Here is a 21715-nt window from a genome sequence, read left to right on the forward strand (position 1 = left end):
CCCAGGTTACAATAATTTATTTTTTTTACTATACATCACTATTACATCATAGCCTGATGATACCATTTTAGGATTTTGTATTGACTCCACAAGGACAATAATACTGTTGTGGAAGACCAAAAAAGGGAAGAAAGCTGCTGTTAAGTTTATTTACAACTGTAAATTCTCTATCAGTTTGTAAACATTCAGTCTACATACTAAAAGTCACAGAACTAAATGCAAAACATTGAAGGGAAATAACGATGCCCTGTATTTGTTTCTTCAACATTCAGAATAACTTTTAATACAGAACATTACATTTGCCCTTTTTGTACTGTAGCAGCAAGCTTTCTATAAACAATTAACATCTTTATGATCTAAACAAATTACTGTACATCTACTTCTAATTATGCTTAAGAACCTGGCTTTCTGCTTTTAAATTTCTATAATAAAGTGCTATAAGCAACCCACCAATCCACACTTTATATATATGTATATATAGGAACAAATCTACTATTTTAACATTAATTTACAGGGTAATATACATTATATATTTGTAACAGCTGAAAATATCAGCACAAAAAAAAAGTCACTGTCACACATATAACAGCAATATATATATATTTTTTCATGTAAAACAAACAATATCTCAGGCTTTTCTACCGATATGCAGAAAAGCCACTGTTTTCCAAGATCTCTTTAAGAGTTCCTTCTGAAAGAGTGACAGGCTGCAGTGGTCCTGTCAGTATTTCTGAGGTCACATGACAGTAATTTGCATATTCCACAAATCTATTGCAACACATTACTGTCTACGTACAGTGTACACTACTCTTCTTTAGAGCTGGTGTTAGCTGAACTCACACACACCCACTTGACAGAACATCACAACTATGAGTATTCAGATACTACCTACTGTATGTGCTTGAGGATGTGCTATGATGGTGAAGGGCAGGGAGACTATAATACACTAAGTCTATACTTCTTTCAACTGTTGGTATGGATTGTTGGTATGGAAACTTCACTGTAAAAAAATGGTCCTTACCGACATATGAATCCTCATAAAACTATTTTTAAACCCTGTCTCAGTGATAAAAGTGAAATTAGTTTATTCTTTTAGATTAGTTTCCAGGCCCACACCAGGAAAATGTGATCTTATCCCAGCTAAATCGTGTTATTACATGCCTTCTATAAATCTAGAAACATGTCTGATACAATCCAGAACAGTTCAGGTCCCTGGCCTGTCATGGCTATTATTTTTATTTCCACACCTGTACGACCAGCAAAAACACTTACAACAGTGTAAATCCCCTATTAATTCTTAACTCAATGTGACGACCAGCTAGAAAACAAATATTTGGTGACAATCTTCGGTGTTTTCTCTCCATTTCTTTACTTCTGTAGAAGGTTATAAGCTCTATGCAGCTTTAATATAACAAAATAGTAATTTTAGGAATACCAGTGCACACACTTATACACACTTATTACAAATATGCTTTAATATCTAGCTTGCTGGGAACCTGTGTGGCACCTAGTCAGGTTAGGGACACAACTGTTTTGGGGATCATGTTTTTTTTAAATTGTAATTTCCACATTTTCTCATTCAAAAGCCCAAATTTCAATGTCTTGCACATAGAAGTCTTCTTTCTTGGACAGTGTACGGTTCCCGAATGTTTTGCAGGAGTGACTTCTGCCATGATAGAGATCTCCATCCAACCACAAACCAAATTCTCCCCTACCATCAAAAGCAGAACAAGATGGTTATGAAGTACAGGAGACGTACGACTGTACATCTACTCATCTGAAGGCTGCAGAACTGCTGTCATACTGGAGCACTTTTTTTGTTTATTGTTTTGAGAAGCTGACAGTTCTCTGTAGAGGCCAATAGATCATGTAGTAAATATATAGTGAATAATTTTGGTCTACTGAACAATTATGTATTAGCAGATTCAAATTAAAAACTGCCCAAGATATACAAATCATTTTGTTTAGAATGAAAAATATTTGTCTGAGGCACTGATGTCAGCAGAGCTTTTTAAACACTCAGACACTGAATTTGCAGACCTTCCTGAGCTATTACATAGTATTTCTATACAACTTTTAAGTTCAAACCAGGACAGCAAGTTTAAGAAATGCAACCAGATTTACACATTTAACAAACTGTGAATCACATTCACATGATTGCAGTGAACTGCACTGCAGCCTTTAAGTAGACAGCTGAATGTCAAATGAATTTGTCCATTTTGTTGCAAACTTCAGATGAATTCAATTTCACAGAAAAAAAAAATAAAGTTGGATTGTGGAGAACAAAGCTCATCACCACATTAAAACCTTCACAAAAGGCACAGTAACTACAGATTACCACAGAAAATGTTCTTAATATGCTGCTGATACTTAAACAAGGAAAAAAATCACCAGAACACGTTACTTACCCCCCTCCTCCAAAAGCTAAAGAGTCCATATCTCCCTTTATAAAGAACATGTTGTCTCCTGTCCATTTGAATACCTGTAAAGAAAACCATATTTGAACAGAACTGAAATGCATCTTGTTCTGCATTATACAATTATATACCTTTATATGCTTATATAAAATAACTCATACATAAAAATATTACAATTAAATGTTTTAATGTAAATTCAACAAAGTACAAAGCAGTCAGCCTGGATGGAAACCAATGACTTATAATTGCAATAGTCAGCACTAACAGTAAACACTTCTGATGGAAGGAAGTACAGCTACATTTTACTGTGCTTGTGCAGAAACTATAATGGTAAGGCAGGGTGGGTTTGACTGCCTATCTTTCCTTCTCCCCTATTGGATATTCAGTCCTTTGTGGTCTGTTCTTTTTTAGTTCTCAAGATTTATCAAGACTAAAATGAGCCTGTGTTTTCTTATACATTTCAAACAATTGGAGAAGGGCTGAAAAGAGGTCGTATGATATGGTATGTATAACAATACAGGAAATATTAATACTACAATATATATGGGATCTACAAAAAGCCACAATAATCTCAAACGTCACCTGGCAGTAACTTGTCTAACAGTTTTTGTTTGGTTAAATGCTGTGGGACTCAGACAATCAAAAGCTCGGCAGAGCTCAGTAACCCTCTGGTCTTCCAACCCTTAGCGTAGGGCTGTCTGGCCTGCTGGCCACTGGTGTGACTCAGCTGTGGTCAGAGCCTTTTTGACAAGGCTCTGGGTGATGTTACTGTATCCGTGTGGCAATCACACACCCCCTGCTGGTCTCTACCTGGACTAAATGGTTTCGTCTCATTTATAAATGTAAGGTTTCATGTTCTCCACCTACGTCCAATTGTGTGGTGCTGCTGTTTGAGGATGTCACAGATCTAACTTGATAACGGCATCTTTATACGAACACAGCGTTGAGGAAATAAACGGACACTGCAAGACCACACTATCTCCAAAACTCCTTCTCCAAACCGCACAGCAATATCAGCAGCTGAACTATCATTGGTCGAACTGAAGCTGTACCCTATGTTTACTACCTCAAAAGGGAGATTTGTGAACATACTGGACAAAATACTGTACATCAACGAAAAGAACAGCTGACATGACTGATTTGTACAACAGGCAGCAGTTGTAAAACAGATATAGCAATAGGTGCATGTATGTATCTGATGTCTAGTCAATATTATTCTACATTTTTTACTAACCATGCGTCTTGCTGAATTGGTCTCCCAATTAATTAACAGAGTTTGTGTTGTTCTGAACCAAGGTGAACTGTGTCTCATTCATTATCACATGTGTGTTGATAATGTATTAGTTTACCAGGCTCTCAAGCAGACTCATACCGATGACTAATCCCAGAGCCTGCATCTATAATGAAAAACTCTAAAAAACGTGCGGCGGCTCATTATTCAATTCAATACGTGTATACAGTACATATCTACCCATCCCCTCAGCTTGTGAAGATAAATCTTTGCCCACTGTTTACAAGTTAAAGCTAACAACTCTTAAAATTTCTTCTCAACATAACAGGTTTATATAGCGTACAATAATTATACTTTTATAAGTACACATTTATAGTATAGTTACAATTAATTATAACTTTTATTTTTATTTTAAACTAATGGTTAATAAAGGTAAAAACATACTCAGAGGATAATGAGTAAATTTTGCTGAATCCTATTGAGTGCTACTTGCATTTCAACAAGAGCTATTTCGTTGTAAAATAAATACCAAAAATGCAAAACTTCGCAAATAGTAAAAAAGGCACAAAGGCGTTGCCTTGATAAACTGGTCATATTGGTTCTTTTCTGGTACACCAGACTTGACACTTAACAGGCTCAATCACTTAATCTCATGTGCCCAGTCAACTTACACTACAATAAGGTGATGTAAGGCTTATGCAACAAAGTCATTCTAACAAATCACAGCTATGCATGGTCATTTAACCAAAAAGATGCAAAAAAACATTTGAGCAATATCCAAAATATACATACTTTATTGTTTTCAATTGTACATATGTGAATAGTGATTTCCTTTGATGCTCAATATGTAACATTCTTCAAACAGGCTGTCACTCAAATTATGAGGTGAAGTATTCCATTTCAAAGTTCTCTGTACACCTACCTCAAATTCAGGGCAAAACGTAAACAAAAATGTTTCTCCAGTCCCATAAAAACAGTCACTAACTTTGAAGGGATCAGATGCTAAAGCACCGAATATCTAGAGAAAAAAACATTTTTCATTAATTTTTAAGTTACTCATTCAAATGCATCAAACAATTCTTTCACTAATTTTACTGGGGTCTCCTTTATTATAAACGTAGAACATTGCAACAGAGCTATATGGTATACGATATAATATAAAATAGGTTTTAGCATGATTTTGACTTACAATATTTGATTCTGTCTTATCAAAAATGATAGTGGGGGAAAAAACATTCTATGTTTTATGTATAAAAATCCTTGAATAACTCACACCGCTCAAAAACCTGGAAAAAGTATAAGGATAAAAGAGAAACACATGAAAGGTCTTTTAAGGATATCATCTCATATCAGCTACAGTTTTTCTCCAGATCTTCTAGTCATCTGATTTTTAGTCTAGTATTTTTTTTACTGCAAATTGTACAACTTTGTAATGAAATGTGCATGGAAATTAAATGTAAGAATTTATAAAGAAATTTACTTTTTGGGAAACCACACGTGGAGATCAAAGATCTATATAGCACTTTAAGTGAGATGTTCACGAAATACAGCACAAGCAGTCCCTAGCCTATACAGGTTGTTCTGAGCTATCTCTACAATACCCATTGCAAAATAATGAAAGTCCATAAATTACCAATCAAAGAAAACCACAAGCGTGACATGACAGTCTATACTATGTAATGGCAAGGATCACCGTGTCATTCATGGGTGTCATGTCATGTCAGCGACAGTATCTGATGGCTTGGAACAACGTATTATTATTCTATTAACATACTGTAGCACAAAGCCCTCATGGTTTTCCAAGGGAACAATTAAAACTGCTCAGTTTCTCAATTTGGTGGTTCAGCTTTCTACTTTTCAAGGCTGTCTTCTTAACCAATTTGTTGAAATGCTAAATCTAAAACAGTTCACTGATTGTGATACACCGACTATAATTACATTACACTGTTCTAGATCCATTTTTGTCGTGGAGTTAAAGTTTAAGAACTGAGGGGTTGCCTAGCTTTAGTAAAAGGATGGTCTTCAGAGTATGCTGCAATAGTGCTAGTGAGAGATGTATGGGGAGTGAATGCTAACACTGGCAAGCTGTAGTACAGCTGTAGCTGTAAATGCTCTGCACGGCCTGTAAAAAAAACCTCAGGTAAAGAAATATGATGAGAGCCTAATATTTGTGATCCCTGAGGTCTATTATCTGCAATCAGATTAGTTTTCTGCTGGGGGTTTCAAACCCTTATGAAAAGGCACCTTAGATTCACTGTTATCCAAACAGCTAAACTGCAAGAATAACAATATGGTTTCAAAAAACGTATTTATGACTCATTCAAAAACGTATTCTGTATTACTCACCAGATGCCTTTGACATTAGGCGCACAAAATAAATGTAATTTGTATGATAAAGGTATTGTTTAAAATGCAAGAACAACAATACTAGTTCACACTGGACAAATTCTACTTCTAGAATGAATGAAATCCTTACCTGTCCATCACTATCTTTTATCACCATCAGCACTGGGGTGTCCTGGCCTGCCATTGTACGGTACAGAGTCTTGATGCTCATGCCATGCTTCGCAGTGCTAAAAGCAAGCGTCCATGGGTAACCAATTGTTCTGGGTGGAAGATGTTTTGCAAGCTGAAATGTAAGAATGCTAAGGTTAAGAAATATTACCTTGTTCAGAATCTTCTCTTTCCAAGGTAATTTATGCCTATACAGGTAGATACCTGTACACTCACACAAAAATATATTCTGTACTACTCACCATCATGCCTTTGATATTAGGGGTGTGACCGTTACTGTGCATACAATTTTTTTTAATGCAAGAATATGTTTTGAAAAAGCAATTTTCGCCACTAAACTTTGAACTTCCAAAAGCAGGTGTTATACACATAAAGGACTCATGCACTGTATGCAAATGTATTACTGGACTAAACAACTTTAACTTTTTTTGTAATTCTATGGGATTCCTTGGAGTTCGATAAAGTTATCACATAATACAGAGCTTGTGAAAATCCAGTGCCACTTGCACAGTTCTACAATAAAAATACCAAATTTTATAATCAAGGTAACCAATACTGAATGCATTTTATCAAACCTCTTTTGAATAAATTTCAGTTTCTTAATTACAGAGCATTTCACCTACCAAACATTCAATTTAAGTCCACAGAAAGCAATGAACGAATATTTTGATAAAATAGCGATCCACTTTCCACAAGAAACATACTGTAATAAAACATGCAGAAAACATCAGGCATGAAAAGAATACGGAAGAAATCACGCTGACCTTCTCAATCTGCTCTGGCTGAAGGAGGTCACTGGGCTCACTGAGATTCGGTCTGAAAGTGTCTGGTTCCAAGTCCGTTTTGATGGATGTACCTTGTGTTGAATTGACTTCTTCCTTTGTAGTGATCTAATAAGATAAAAGCAATACATTTTCAGCACACTATTAAAAATATATGAGAACTATTAAAGGCAGGTTGGAAATACAAGTAAAGATTGTTTGTGCATGGGCAAAAAATGGCATTTCTGGAGTGTAAACAATTTGCTCTAAAAAGTCACTTTCACAGTTAAAGAGGTCTGTGGTGACCAAACCCACCATCTTTGAACTCTGAAGCTTAAAAGGCAGATTTGATGAATGTCATGAATTCAAAACAAAAAAACAAGGTTTTTCACACGCAGACTGGGGTATTGCCCACCAAAGACTTTCAAATGCTACCAAAGGTTAATTTTTTTTCCGCAAAATTTCCAACAATTTTCCAGAATACAGCTGAAGCATAGAAGTGGTAATCCTGTGGCAGCACTATTGTTTAATAGATCCAGAACAGGAAAGATGGTTCTATAAACAAAAGCAAATCTCCAAGTGTTTGAATTACATGAGAATCTAATGCATACAAAAGTCTCCGAAAGTAACTCCAAACAACTTCCAATACATACAGTATACCAATATACCAGTATTGTAATTACTACTCTATGTATAGCAATATTTATTTTATGAATTGCACTTGGATATTTGCATTGCTGCCATGCTTATTCTGGTCTTTAAATTATAAGTCTAGTGCAACCAAAACCATTCTGATCCTGTTGTTAGTACACTGTGGATATTAGCTGAAGAAAGCAGGAAATTTCAGGTGAACCCATTGTATTATCGTCTATAACAAAAAAGCTTGCAAAATATATATATATATATTTTAATGTGATTTTCTGTGGTTTCAGGAATTGCTTTTTTTTTTTCCTAAGGCCCAAGCAAAATGCATTGCGCCATCAGCAATGACTGCTTGGATGCACTCAAGTTACTTGATCCTCGCTGAATTACCTGCATTGTCTTCAGCAAACAAACCCACAAGGCCAAAACAAAACACTTCTGCTCCCCCCCCTTACTTCCGAGATGAAAACGAACTGTGAAAGGCAGCTAGCTCCTCATCGCCACAGAAGCTGCTGTAATGTGAGGACAGTTTGTGAGGCGTCACTAAGGAGGCTAACAGAAAATTCCTCATTTGTCTGGAATAACACCATGAAACACAGATCATGTTTTAACCCCACCAGTGCCTTGGGTTGATGTAATTATTTGTTCTGCACACAAAACTGACTGATGAAGCAACCCAAATAACAGAGTGTGTATGCATGTGGGAGTGTGACATGTCATTCATGAGGATAGACGATGTCCAGTCTGAGATATTGTGCATTGTTAGGGTTAAACGTTTTCCAAACTTTGCAGAAAAAAAATCACAACACATTCACCAACCTCAAAAAATGATGGAATTTTCTGCTGGAACTCTATTTGGTGTAGAGAAGCAGCTGTTGACAAACCCACCGAGTGTGGGACTTGTCCCAGTCAAAAACACTACAACACTGGAGACAAACTACGGTCTCTGGTGAAAGGGTTTTAACTACTGAAGGGGGCACCTTGAGACGTCTGCAGAGAGAGCGCAGATCTTCAGTGTTTAGAGCATCGATCCTGCGGTGATACTCAGCCACTGACACTACCTGAATACAGAGACAGGGAGAGAATAATTCTGCTGACAACGGAGGAATGGGAGGCAGGACAGCAGTGGAAAAACAGAACACAGTACAGGGAACTGGAAGTACAGTGCGGAGGGAATGCAGCTTCTCAGTAATTTTGGTTAATGATTTCATCCTAAGCGACTTGCTTTTGCAACTGTTTATTCAGCATTTTACCGAAGTACCCTGCTCAAGGGACAAAACAACAGCGCCTCAGCTGGGATTTGGGACCAAAACCTTCCAGGGACGACTCCCCAAGTCCTAACCACTCCTCCATACTGACACCGAAATTAATGACTTCCAAGTCGGGATCTGAATCCAAACCGTGGATTTCACTGTTAGCAAAAAGCTGTGCAGCATTCAGCAGTTTTACCTAATGGACTTATCTGGTCGACCAGGCTTTCTGTAAGGTGATAAATAAATCCACTTTAAGTCGCAATCCATAATTTACCCCATTTATATTGTCAAGAAACAAATTACTCCCTCTTAAAAAGAATCACATTTATTTCAGTTCATCTCATTACATGAGTTGGTGCTTTTACTAGTGCCATAACTAGGAAGAATTTCCTTGATTTCACATTTGGCAACAGTTTCAAATTATTCTTATTGACTATGTGGCACACTGGATCTGATCGCTCATCTGAAAAGTTATGCATCTGGTGCATTGTAAATCCCTCATGTCACTGCAGTATACATATACTGACATTGAATACTGAACTTGTGCTTAAGTGTCGAGAGCATGAAGTTGCTCCAGCAGTGAAGAAGATGCTACAGTACATAATGCCAGAAGCTCAAAGCAAGGCATCACTGAGTGCATCCAATATTAAAATTCCTAAAAGAGCTTAAGAGCTTTTGTAGTACTTCCTATGTGCAAAAGTAACATCAATAAGTGTTAAAGCCATAATGCTTGGTCTTTGAAAGATAAAAAAATGCAATTTGCTTATTATTTGTATCATTTTCTAAACTTTAAAAATAAAGTATATTGTTTATAGAATCCATAGTTCATAAAGAGTATGGATTAAATGTTAGTCACGTGTCAAAATATTTCTTGTTTTGATATGCTTACCATTCTAATTCAACCAGTGACTTGACATATAATATTGTATTCCTTCACTTTGCAGTTAAAGCTGATCATGATTGGCTAGAAACAGTACTTTCCATTCTTGTTGCATGTAACACAGAAGGAACACCTGTTTTCATAAGTGTCTGAATTTTCAAAGGTCTAAAATGCACTACAACTCAAATGAAACCAAACCCGCTTTGACTGTAAAACACACCCACACTCATATGACAAATATGTAACAAGAAATGTTAAGGCTCCTTCATTTTCACATGACAATGATGCACATTAACAGCAGAAGCAGAATTGGATGTGGCGTGCAAATGCCATAACGCCACTCCAACATCTTTACAAAGAAAACCTCAGTCATGTCATGTAGCATCGTACTGCCACGTGTGGACAACACCTTCACGACTGAAAAGTGGCCAAAACGTGGCGTAAGGAAAATCAGCTTAATTTAAAAGGATCTGTATTGCAAGATCCCTCTACCACAGAACAGATAAACATTGTCACATGTTCTGTTCCAATCAGTTAAATGCAAAATCATGCAAAATGTTTCACCAACTAGTACATTCCAATTGCAAATAAATACATTTATTTCATGAATGCGACAGTAGCACAATTGTCCAAATGCTTCTGAGGACATTGAGATTAATTTTACTACATTTTAAAACACGTAGAATACAAAATTAATGCTCTACATGCTTTCTGTCACTCTTCAAATGTTAAGACCTCCAGTCTCTTCTGCTAAAGTGACCTCTCAAAACTGTTCCACGGCCATGAGAATACACACCTACGGGTAGCGAGGAAAGGCAGACCTTCCAAAAAGGCATTACAAGTACTAATTGACACCCGAAGAAGGCTCCACAGCCGAAACGTTGTGTTTTCTCTGTTCTCTTTTCAGCATGGAATAAACCTTTACTTGCTCCTTTGCAGCCTGCGCATGCTGACGCAGCTACCTGAACTAATTGAACATTTGACCAATTTAGATGGTCAATTAATTTTGAGTATCAGAGAATTGCTTTAGCCGATTCAACATGGAATGACCCAGACGAATCTGCTATGTATTTTGAAAATGGGAAATCTTTGATAACTTTTCAGGACATAACAGAATCCTTTACTCTTTTAATCAACAGGATAATATCACTGAGCCAAAGAAAGCTACTGTTTCAAGACAGGATCAGCTGACATCAGCATGCTACCCTGGCAAAAAGCCTGTTGTCTACTATTGCCCACAGATACGGGACAAGAAGAATTCACAGATATTTAGACTGTACAAAAATGTATTGGCAAGAGAGTATGCTATATAAAATTCTATTCACAGTATAGTATATATTTAAACTATTACATGCCTTTAAATGTACTAAAGAGCAGAATACAGTTACACTTTTATGTGACAGTACAAGAGATGTGCTTGATTCCTCTTTACAGTCTAAGCTGGGATAAAATGGTTTCACACTTCTTGTAAGTTAAGTCCCATAAGTTTAGTATGAGAAGGCCTTCCAATAATTATCAGAAGGCATTCAGCTGAGCCATGTAATGATTATATGTATGCAGACAACAGTATAATTGGTTAATGCAGGACTAGAGGCTACTGAACAGACAAATTGTACTTAAGTGTGTATAAAACTTTAAGGATATAACTGTGATAAATAAAACAGTTTACTGATAATCACAAAGATCAAGGCTATTCCACAAAGGGTTATTTAAAATCTGACTAATGAGCGTCTTACACGGTAACAGAACTAGAGACTTTTTAGGGTAACAACTTTTTTCACATTATGCAAAACTGTCAATGGTACCACAGCTGCAGGTCTCCTTTCATCTATGATTTAAACATTCTAAGAATGCTGCAAGCAGTGGTTTGTAAATAACTACAAACACATCAAATAACTTGGAATTTTAGAACAAATAAAAATGGTCCGCAGTTTTTAAAACAAGCTAAATGGTTAATTTAATCTCCATTATTACACTATGCCATATGTATGGTTATATCTGTATACAGTATATAAGAAATACAGCAATAAACTGAGGCATACAGTTTATTCAGATAATGGTTATCTGAAAACCATGTAACAAAAATAAGTTGAAGGATAGTGCAAAATAGAGTATCTATAACTTTGGTACATTGTTAAGGTAATTTGCAGACCCTAACCCTAGCACTGGTTTTCAGACAGGTACAACCAATCTCCATACATCTGAACAACTATAATAAAAATATAAGCAAAATACAAGTTGTAGAGCACTGTCGTAGTATATGAAAGTATAATGATAAATGTCATGGACCACACAGGTATTGATCATCATTGCCACCTTCCAGCCTGCTCTAGTCAGAACTCAGAAGCTATGCAAGGTTGGGTCTGGTAAGTATTAGGGAACAACTTAAGAAAATCAGGATGCTAATGTAGTTTGTGTTGGAGGACCAGTAGGTGGCACTCTTCAGTGGAATTGGACCAGAATTTCCAAACCAATGTCCCAGCATGGTGATCAGGAACTTTGTGCTGTAGCAGATGTCATTCTTTGGATGAGATGTCAAATCGAGGCCCCAAACATTGATCGGTAAGGTTAAAGTGGAATTGTTTTTCAACAGCATTAGTGTTATCTCTTGTCCTACAAGCTTGGACTTGCAAAATCTGGTCCACCAGGATGCAAACTGTAAAGCAATTTCTTGCTTCTCTGCCTGAACTGCAGTCCAGTAGGACTTTGGTGTGTGAGGGCAGCCACACCTCACCCAGGTGGGTCTAGCATTTTAATTAGTGGATGACGTGGGTCCCTCTTATGGGAAACAGTGCTTTGTGGTGAAATGCTACATAAACATACAGTAAGTCATTACTCATTTACAGAGTACTTCATAAACAGCTTAACATCATGACGATTATCAGGCTAAACATAACAGCAACGCGGCTCCGGTTTCAGACTGATACTACTGATACAGACTTGATATAGTGAAGCACAAAATATTGATCAAGTCCCCATTAAATACATGACCAGAGCAACATACTGTATGTAACACGAGGTTCTTTCGACATGTTTACCTAATATAATTTCAAAGAATTCATCTGAATGGAAATAGATTCACATAATTCTAAATGTTTGTGAGCTGATACATTTTTGCAACTTTTCACGTGCTTTTATTAAGACACTATATGAATAAGGCTGTAAAAAGGGTTAAAGCAATGATTTTGTAGATTGTAATGACCAAAGCAAAAACATCAAAGATTTAAATTGCAATTTAAAATGACCAGTCTGGCAAGACATGTCATCTAAGAATTGAAGGATCCTAAAGAGGGATTTTGTAGAAATACATTAAAAACATGAATTGCATATTTAAAATCACAGTAAATAGGGTTAATAAAAAACATCGATTTTACTCAATTGTCTGGAAAGGTGGTGGGCTAGGAACTTTCAGTGATAAATATTGTAATTGATACATTTTGTAATATGAGGGTTTTAAAATCTGACAGAAGGATAAACCAGAGTGCAGTTCAGGTTCAGCTACAGTACTAATAGTTTGTGCTGAATATACTGTATAAGCCAAGTCAAAATGTTCTAGGTCAAGGTGGTCTCAGTCCGATTTCTGGGTCATTTTTGAATCAGAACCACTTGAAATATTAAGAGAAGCTGGAAAATTGCCACAATTATGCCTTTCGCCAATTGCCTATAATGTTTGTTGGAAAACTAATCATTTTGGACTGAGAGTTGTTTCACCAGACTTAACATCCATTCATAAATTCACTCTCATTCATACTCTCTAGCATCAAAATGGCATCAAAATTATTTCCAACCTTAAATGCAGTAATCTATGTAAATATTACAACGACCAGAAAAATCTCGGGACTAACTCTGACAATCGAGGACTAGATATAAAAATGATACGACAGGCAGGCAAAAACAGCACAGCATGCTTTGAGACACTTTCTCTTCGGGAGCGCCTATCGACAACAACCAAGCTACGATTCCTTCTTAAAGGCACATTTTAAAGTAAAGTGTATTATCGTGTCGGGTAAGGCATAATTCACGCCACTCGAATCAAGAATTACAAGAAACAAGGAAAAAAAGCTGAGTACAACTGATTTGAAAGGAGCTGTCAGAGATCATATCATGATCAAACGAAACAACACGTCTATATGGCAAGTCTATAGTATAACAGTACGCCTACAGTAACATTTTATGAGAACTGCAATGGATCGGTATTGGTATTTGGAGAAAAAAAACACGCACATGAACGAAACAGTTAAATTAAAATTAAACACAGAAGACCGTTTTAAATACGTCTCGGTGACAGCTAACCCCTCTGTCGTATTTTCGTGGTGCTGCAGGTACATAACTGCTGGGACCAGCGTGCAGTCACAGACGCAGGTCACAGTCACTATGTCGTGAACCTTGGGCAATACAATACTGACTTTTTAGTGGTGCCACACAAACTGTGAATAAGGAGAAATATTGGAGTTCCGGCTACAAACTTTTCCAAACTGTTAGCGCTCAACGTTAGTATTACTACTAGGCAACACTGGACCGTAGCTGCCGTAATTAAGCAAGCAAATCAACATTACCAAAGCATAGCTGTATTTAGCCGTAAGCTGCTTTTCGTCCTTCATTCCACTGGAAGAAAACATTTCTTATTCGGGGTCAATCGGATCCGTGACATTTACATTTCACCTTCCTGACTTCCTTCCATTCACAACCTGCCAGCATCAGAAAACAAGGAACAGCACCGACTACCCTAAAATTATCCACTTCTCTCGGCTTTTCCAGCACACATTCAACAGACACCGCATACGGCCAATAGGAAGGTGAGGACTGAATGATCGCGATTTTTATTGGACAATCTCATCGACAAAGGCGGGATTTCCTCTGACCACCGGATTGTTTTAGGACGAGACGTGCGGATTTAAAGCCGCAGAACATTCTTGTTTGGATTCTAAAAATGCCGTTTTCTGGGGCCTGAGCTCGTGACTGTGTGCGTAAACTACAAACAACAACAACAACACATTGCTTATGTATTACTGACAATAATTATACTGTAATAGTAAATGCAGTTTAGATTACGGGACAACAAACATTGAAAATGACTGTTTTAAACAAAACAAGCCGAATTCACATTGGTTTAAGTGTCATTTTCTGATAATTTTGGTTAAAAGCGCTCCAACGTTAATTAGTGTCTCCAGCGTTAAACAAGTCAGAAAGGCTCAGTCTAGCGTGCGAAGATTACAAAAACGATTCTACAAAAAAAACAACTAATTCAATAATGTTTCATTCGGAATTGAGAAAGCCATATCTTATTATATTCACATGCCCGTCTCAGGGTACACAATTACAAGCCGTTTCCTCTAAAAGATCTCAGGGTGTCGGTTAACGATTCGCACAATATAGTAAAAGTGAACTACATAACCCAATTACATCCTTAAAATAAATACAATTAATACATAGGCAATTAACGCCACCAGAACATCTCGTCAAAATATGTCGCCCATTACTAACATTATTCACAACTCTGCACAGACGTCGGTTATGTTGGTCCTGATTTGATTCTGTAATTACAGCAATGTAATAAAACCAACAGAAGTAATACTGAATGAAAACGACAAAGAAATATTAACATCAAAGCACCCAACTCTAGATCATATTTTAATAGCTCGCTGTTTTGTGCTTTTGCTATGAGTTATTTTGTGTATTAAGTATATTAACTACTAGTAAAACAAACAAAAAAACTAAACGTATTTTTTAAACTTAATTTCAAAAGTAGGCAGTGCATAGTTCTAGTAAAAAGTTTGTATCACAATGTGAAACGGAACATTATCCAGTGACACACCATCTAGAGAAAACGCAGACTTCTTAGCACAAAAAAGTACTACTGTAATTCTTTAGACCTTTCCAGATAAAACTCTTCATCACACTTCGTACCTACTGTACGTTGTCCCTCTATTACAGATATCTGGGCAAAAATGGTATCGTTTCAATAAAGTACTCGGATTGAGAGTGTATGATACCATACAGCTGAACATTATTAATATGATGCCTCAGGAACCTCAACTTTTTTTGTATTATTTTAAAGAGGAAAAGGCATTTAAAATATAATGTTGCTTAAAAGTCATGCTTACTCATAGGACCGAGAGACACTGAAAGGATAATATTACTTATTCCAATCACAAGATCAAGTGGCTTTTCAAAGTCTGTGAAGCCCATGAGAACAAATCAGTCCACTTTGTTTCCTACATCATTTATCTGCATTAATATTTAAATTTCAAGCCGGAGCTCAAGTATCCATTTCTTCGTGTCATGTATCAATTTCATACCCCTGCCTCTCAAGAGAGTCTCTTATGTCCAGTTTCTGGCTGCCTTTCAGGCTGTCACTGGTAGAAACTCTGAACAGACTCCTGTTGCAATTTCCTATTCCTGTTTCTACAAGGTGCTCCCAGAGTGATAAGGTTGTTTCATTACTTTCACTACGTCTGAACAGAGTAACTTGCTAGGAGATGGAAAATAACAGTCTACTGAGATAGGCATTTCAATTTAGAATTACTACCATGTCTGTCGTACCATACTGAACCATACTGATAGGGTGCGCGTATTTCCCTATGCTGAAAACATGACACCTTGGAAAAAAAAGGGTTGGAAAAAATACAGGCTGTCCTGGCCTGACATATGTTCACGTGACATACAGGTAACTGCTTAAAAGAAACAAACACTTGAGTAAATGAGGGACACAAAGCATATTGAAAACAGGTGTGGTTCCTGTATTAATTCAGCAATTATCATCCCATCATGCTTAGGGTCATGTATAAAAATGCTGGGCAGGGCCAGGTGCCCATTATTTTGGCTACCATGGCTGCAAGAAGAGATCTCAGGGATTGCAAGAGAGGGGCAATTGTTGGGCACGTGTGGCAGGAGCTTCAGTGACAACAGCTGCCCAGCTGGCTGATGTTTCACAAGGAGCAGTGGCTGAGGTGATGCTGGCATGGAGGCCGAAGGGAAAAGACATCGTCAGCTAGGGGCAACTGTGGACGAAATTCGCTTTCTCCTCGACCACGATGTCTGTGCATCGGTTTGGGATACAGGGCAGAACAGACGAGCCACTCTGAATCGTCTCTCTGTAAATGCCAATCTAAGGTGTGTGCAGGCAGTTTCATCAGCTGGAATGCAGCTTGAAATAAGCATGATTTGTGGCATATACAGTAGGGGTCAGCATCACAATTACCACTAAAGTTTGGCTAAAAGTATAATTTTATTTGGATTCCAATACAAAAAACGAGAGTTGGGTTGCAGTGCATAAACCCTTGTTACAGTTAAAAAAGCACTTTTGTAAAGTGGTGCAGAGAAAACGGGCAATTGTCTACTAAACAGTGCAAAAAAAGTCATATGGTCAGATGGGTCATCCTTCACTCTGTTCTCAACAATGGGACGAGTATAGTACAGTCTGTATGTGGCGCACGCCAAAAGAAGCCTACAGGCTTGATTGCTTGTTTTTCATGGTGAAGGGATCTGGTGGCTCTGTGATGGTGTGGGGTGCATTTTCCTGGCACGGTTTAGGTCCACTCAACCCCTTATAGGGCAAGGCAACAGCCAATAAATACAAAGCCATTCTAAATGATCATGTGAATCAAACGGTGAAGCATTTCTGTCCTGATGGGAGCAGAATCTTCCAGGATGACAGTGCCCCCCTTGTCATCCAGTGACATGAGTGGACACCGAATGGTTTGATGAGCAGGGAAATGATGTAAATCTTATACCATGGTGATCTCAGTCACTAGATCTCAACCCAGTTCAACACTTATGGGAGATTATGGAGTGGCACCTCAAACTGTGGTTTCTACTATCAAAAACATCAAATGATGCAATTTCTCATGGAAGAGTGGTGTATCATCCCTCCAGTAGAGCTCCAGACACTTGTAGAGTCTATGCCAAGGTGCACTGAAGCTGTTCTGTCAGCTCATGGTGGCCCAATGCCCTGCAATGACATGTTATGTTGGTGTTTCCTTTATTTTGTCAGTCACCTGTATGTTCACCCTAAACAGAGAGAATGTGTACAGCACAAACCTGCTAGCACTAACCAGACACGTAGAGCTAATCATTAGCCATGCCGCTGTACTGTTGCACAAGACTCTGTTGTAAGTTGAAGGGCTCTAGCCTCTGCATATATCAGAGCTCAATCGGCAGCACCTACTGAATCATCTATCTGCAACATGGTCCCCAAAATTACGAGTGTTGGACTACTCACAGGGAGATACTGCTGCTTCTATTCCGAATGATTCCATTATTTCACTTCAGCTGATGATCAACAATAATTCATCGATATACAGTACACTGGACTTTTCCATGTTGGCAGGCTACCGATCGGAGAGAAACAAGAGCAACAGTGCATGGTAGATGCATGCCGCTGTGCAGTCCCCCCGAGAGCTGCAGAAGAACTGGAAGGCTCAGTATACTAACAGAACTCGGCATCACGTAGGGAAACCTCTAGTTTAAACATCTTTTTATTATTTCCTCACTCCTGTCAGGGAAAAGCATGACTACCTGTATTAATAACGTTAATGAAGAAACCATCAACCAGGCAGGTGTAAAAATGCGTTTCTTTGCGATTGCGTGTATTTAAGAGAACTGCCCCCCAAAAGTTATGATATACAGAAAGGTTAAAATAAACATTTAATCATCACAATACCATAGTAAAAGTCTACACAGATCATCCTAAATTTAAATAGTCAAATTATAAGGCACAATGTTCAGAATTTTATAGAAAGCAGGTAAATTAATTAAAAGCGACCTGAGAACAAGAATAAGAATGTCGGCAAGCAAGACAGGCAGCAAGTTAAAGAAAAGCCAGAGGTCTCGCTCTTCCTATATACTGTATGGGGATTTGTTGTACTTTTTATAGTGATCCTATTTTAATATTTACCCCAGGATATTTTAAGAAATTAATCATAACCTAGACAGATTAATCTGTTCTCACAACTACAAATGTGAAATCATTAGACAAAGACAATGTTCTTTAAAGAATCGCAGTCGCTGCAATCCAGGGGTATTAAAAACAGAGTCTGGGGACAAAAGCATCTCTCACCCAGAGGTTTGAGACCGGAGTGTTTTTTATTAAAGTGTTTTCAATTAACCTTCTAGAACATTAAGTGCATTGTCAGAACTCTCTTGCAAATGAGACCTGTGCAAAATCCCTTACCTTTAAATAGCATCTGACCATCCTATTATAGATTTAACAAGTAACGGGCCCATGATTACATACCGTTTTAGTGAATCCTTTCAAGTGATAAAACACCTTTATGGCATTAGGAAACAAAAAAACACTAAAACAAGAGATTTAATGAACATTGACAAACACAAAAGCATTCATGCAATACAAAAACATTATACAAATAAAATACACTTATGTTTACTTGTTTTATAGATAACCATATCGGTGACATGCAAAACATATCAGCTCTCACATTGCCATAGATGCTGATGTAGTTTAGCTTCATAGAAAGCATGTCAAAGATGCTTTTTAACACTTCATGCAAAACTGGATAGCTCAATGACAGTACAGTCATTGGAAAAGCAAAGCCTTTCAGCAAAGAAACCAAGGTTTCACAGACCTATAGAAAACGCACCTTAATGACATGAGAGGATCATGCCAGGAGACGAATACTGACTAGTGACTGCCACACAATTGTACATGTGTGAAGACAAACTACAGTTAGACAAACAGTATCGATGCCAAATATCAAAATTACGCAGAAAGACACAGATAGTTATGAAAGTCCCACAGCCCTACCTCCCATTCTTTGGCTGTCACGTCAGTGGCCAGCGGTTCCTCCGCCGATTCAGGCTCCTCGTTCTTTTTAACCACCATGAACCCGGGCTCCCGGCCCAGGCCACCAGCTCCTTCCCCGTACATGTCCGGGCTCCACTGGATGAAGAACACATACAAATGGTCCGACCTGGAGAGACAGGAGCGGGCGAAAGGCTACAGTATCTGCAGGAGATCAGTCACCCGGACGACCCAGATGCCAACGAGAAGCGCTGGCGGCCAGGTGTCGCGCTGTGGCGTTTGAGAAAAGACGCATGATGCTCCACTGCGGCACTGAGTTATTTTCTCATCTACTCTAAAACTCTGAGGCTTCAGAACTTTTGAGGGAAATAAGATCGAGTCTTCTTCAAAGGCAGCAACTTTTGCAACGACAGCTGTACTGATAAAAACAGTAATGCTGTCCATGAGGCTAAAAACGGTCAAGGAGGGAGCTGCATCAGCATGCGTAGGCTGCAAAGGAACAAGTAAAGGTTCACTCCATGCTGAGAAGAAACAACGTTTCGGCTGTGGAGCCTTCTTCAGGTGTGACTCTTTTCTTTTCAGCATGGAATAAATCTTTACTTGTTCTTTGAAGCTAAAAACACCACCGTAACTCCTTCCTTGCACTCTGCACAACACTATGAAATAACACACTTTATCCATTCCTGCCATTTTGGCAAAGGACTTGACAGGCACACAATCCTTTATAATGGCTCACAATGAGACAGTTTTAGCCAAAGGCTAACAGCCGAACTCCAGGCAGAGAGAAGCCAGGTGAAAATGACAGAAGACAGCCTAAGGACTTGACAGCTGTCAAGCACCTGCTAAAAACGCACCTCAGAAACGGCAGTCCTGGGATGTTTACATCACACCTTATTTTGCTATATCGTTGTTCTGCACCTCGCTTCATCATCTTGAAGAGTGTTTAGCAGAGAGTTATAATGGAGTTTTTAGCCAGAATCAAGTAAAGCACCAAGACAGCAACGGTAATTTACATTTTCTATAAATCGTCCAATGCCTTTCACTTACAAACTTTAATTCTATATACAGTTGGTAAACACTTTTAATTTTCCATTGCAGCTACAATTAAATAAACATTTAAAGATACCTTAAGGTTTGCAATTATTAAAAAAAAGCTGCTTGCATTTTTTATTTCACTTCAGAAAAGCACTGGCATTCTTATACATCTCCATATCATTCATATATTTAAAAAAATATTTGTGAAAATATGAATTAAAGTGAAGAAAGATTGTTCCACAGCTTATTCTTTAAAGACAGAAAAAAAGATTAACCGACACTCCAAAAAGCACCACCTCTTCTGTGAAAGCTAGCGTCATGGTGTGGACATGCATGGTTGCCTCAGGAACTGGCACTTGTCTTGATTAATGATGTAACTAAAGATGACAGCAACAGAATGAGTTCTGACGTTTACAGAAACATTACGTCTGTTGTTGTAGGAGAAAATGCTTCTATACTGGGTGGTGCTTCACCATGCAGCACGACAATGACCAACACATGCAACAATGCAACAAAGTCATTCATCAGAAGACAAAAAAAGTGGAAAATCTCCAGTGGAAAAGCCAAGTCAATCTCCAGATTTAAATCCAATTGAGTCTGGACTTTGCACAGTGAAGAAAGAAATTTTACATGCTAATGAAAAATGGAACACCCCCAGAACAGGTGCAGTAAGGACTCAAACACAGACTTCATGCAGTTGTTGCCTCAAAGAGACCAAATACACAACCAAATACTGACTTTATACTTAATGTAAATGAGTCCCAATACTTACGGTCATTTGAAATCACTGGGTTTAACACAAAGTTTATATTCGTACTACTATTATCAAATATATGATTAACCAAACATATAAGGCATGTATCATTCCTACTGTATTTATCTCATGATCATAAATACAAGTTTACTGGATTGTAAAGCAAGAATAAGTTTTGCCTTGCAGTCTCAGTACTTTTTGAGAGCACTGTATAATACCAACATTTTCTCCTTGCTATATTTCTACAATAAGAATCCTTTATAGGACCCAGTATTATGCAGTATGAAGTTGACCTACATCAAAAGAGGTTTCCCTCAGTGCAAAAAAGTTTTCCCTGTAAGTCAGGTACAAAGTAATGATTTTTTGAGAAACAATTAGAAAAATACAAACAAAATAAGATATGTTCAGAGGAACAGAAACAGAATGTAGTGCCAGATTGCTACTGAGTGTTCCTACAGTATGTGGTGT

At 37.8% G+C, this 21715-nt stretch overlaps 1 protein-coding gene across 3 annotated transcripts in view; it reads right to left on the reverse strand.

Moving 5' to 3' along the window:
* The window catches only part of LOC148822989 (oxidation resistance protein 1-like), a 177681-nt gene continuing 155966 nt past the window's right edge, over positions 1-21715 (reverse strand). For 2 of the 3 annotated variants that reach the window (XM_088929374.1, XM_088929375.1), the window contains 7 exons: positions 19462-19627; positions 8546-8626; positions 6927-7052; positions 6125-6277; positions 4571-4666; positions 2409-2482; positions 1-1711 (listed from right to left, as the gene is read on the reverse strand). In XM_088929374.1, coding sequence (XP_088785500.1) covers positions 1576-1711; positions 2409-2482; positions 4571-4666; positions 6125-6277; positions 6927-7052; positions 8546-8626; positions 19462-19627 — 832 coding nt within the window. In that variant the 3' untranslated portion in view covers positions 1-1575. The remainder of the gene's footprint in view (positions 1712-2408; positions 2483-4570; positions 4667-6124; positions 6278-6926; positions 7053-8545; positions 8627-19461; positions 19628-21715) is intronic. The other variant, XM_088929377.1, reaches the window with a different exon arrangement.

This window comes from Atractosteus spatula, chromosome 12 (assembly GCF_055471065.1).
Source record: "Atractosteus spatula isolate fAtrSpa1 chromosome 12, fAtrSpa1.hap1, whole genome shotgun sequence".
NCBI classification, from domain to species: Eukaryota; Metazoa; Chordata; class Actinopteri; order Semionotiformes; family Lepisosteidae; genus Atractosteus; species Atractosteus spatula.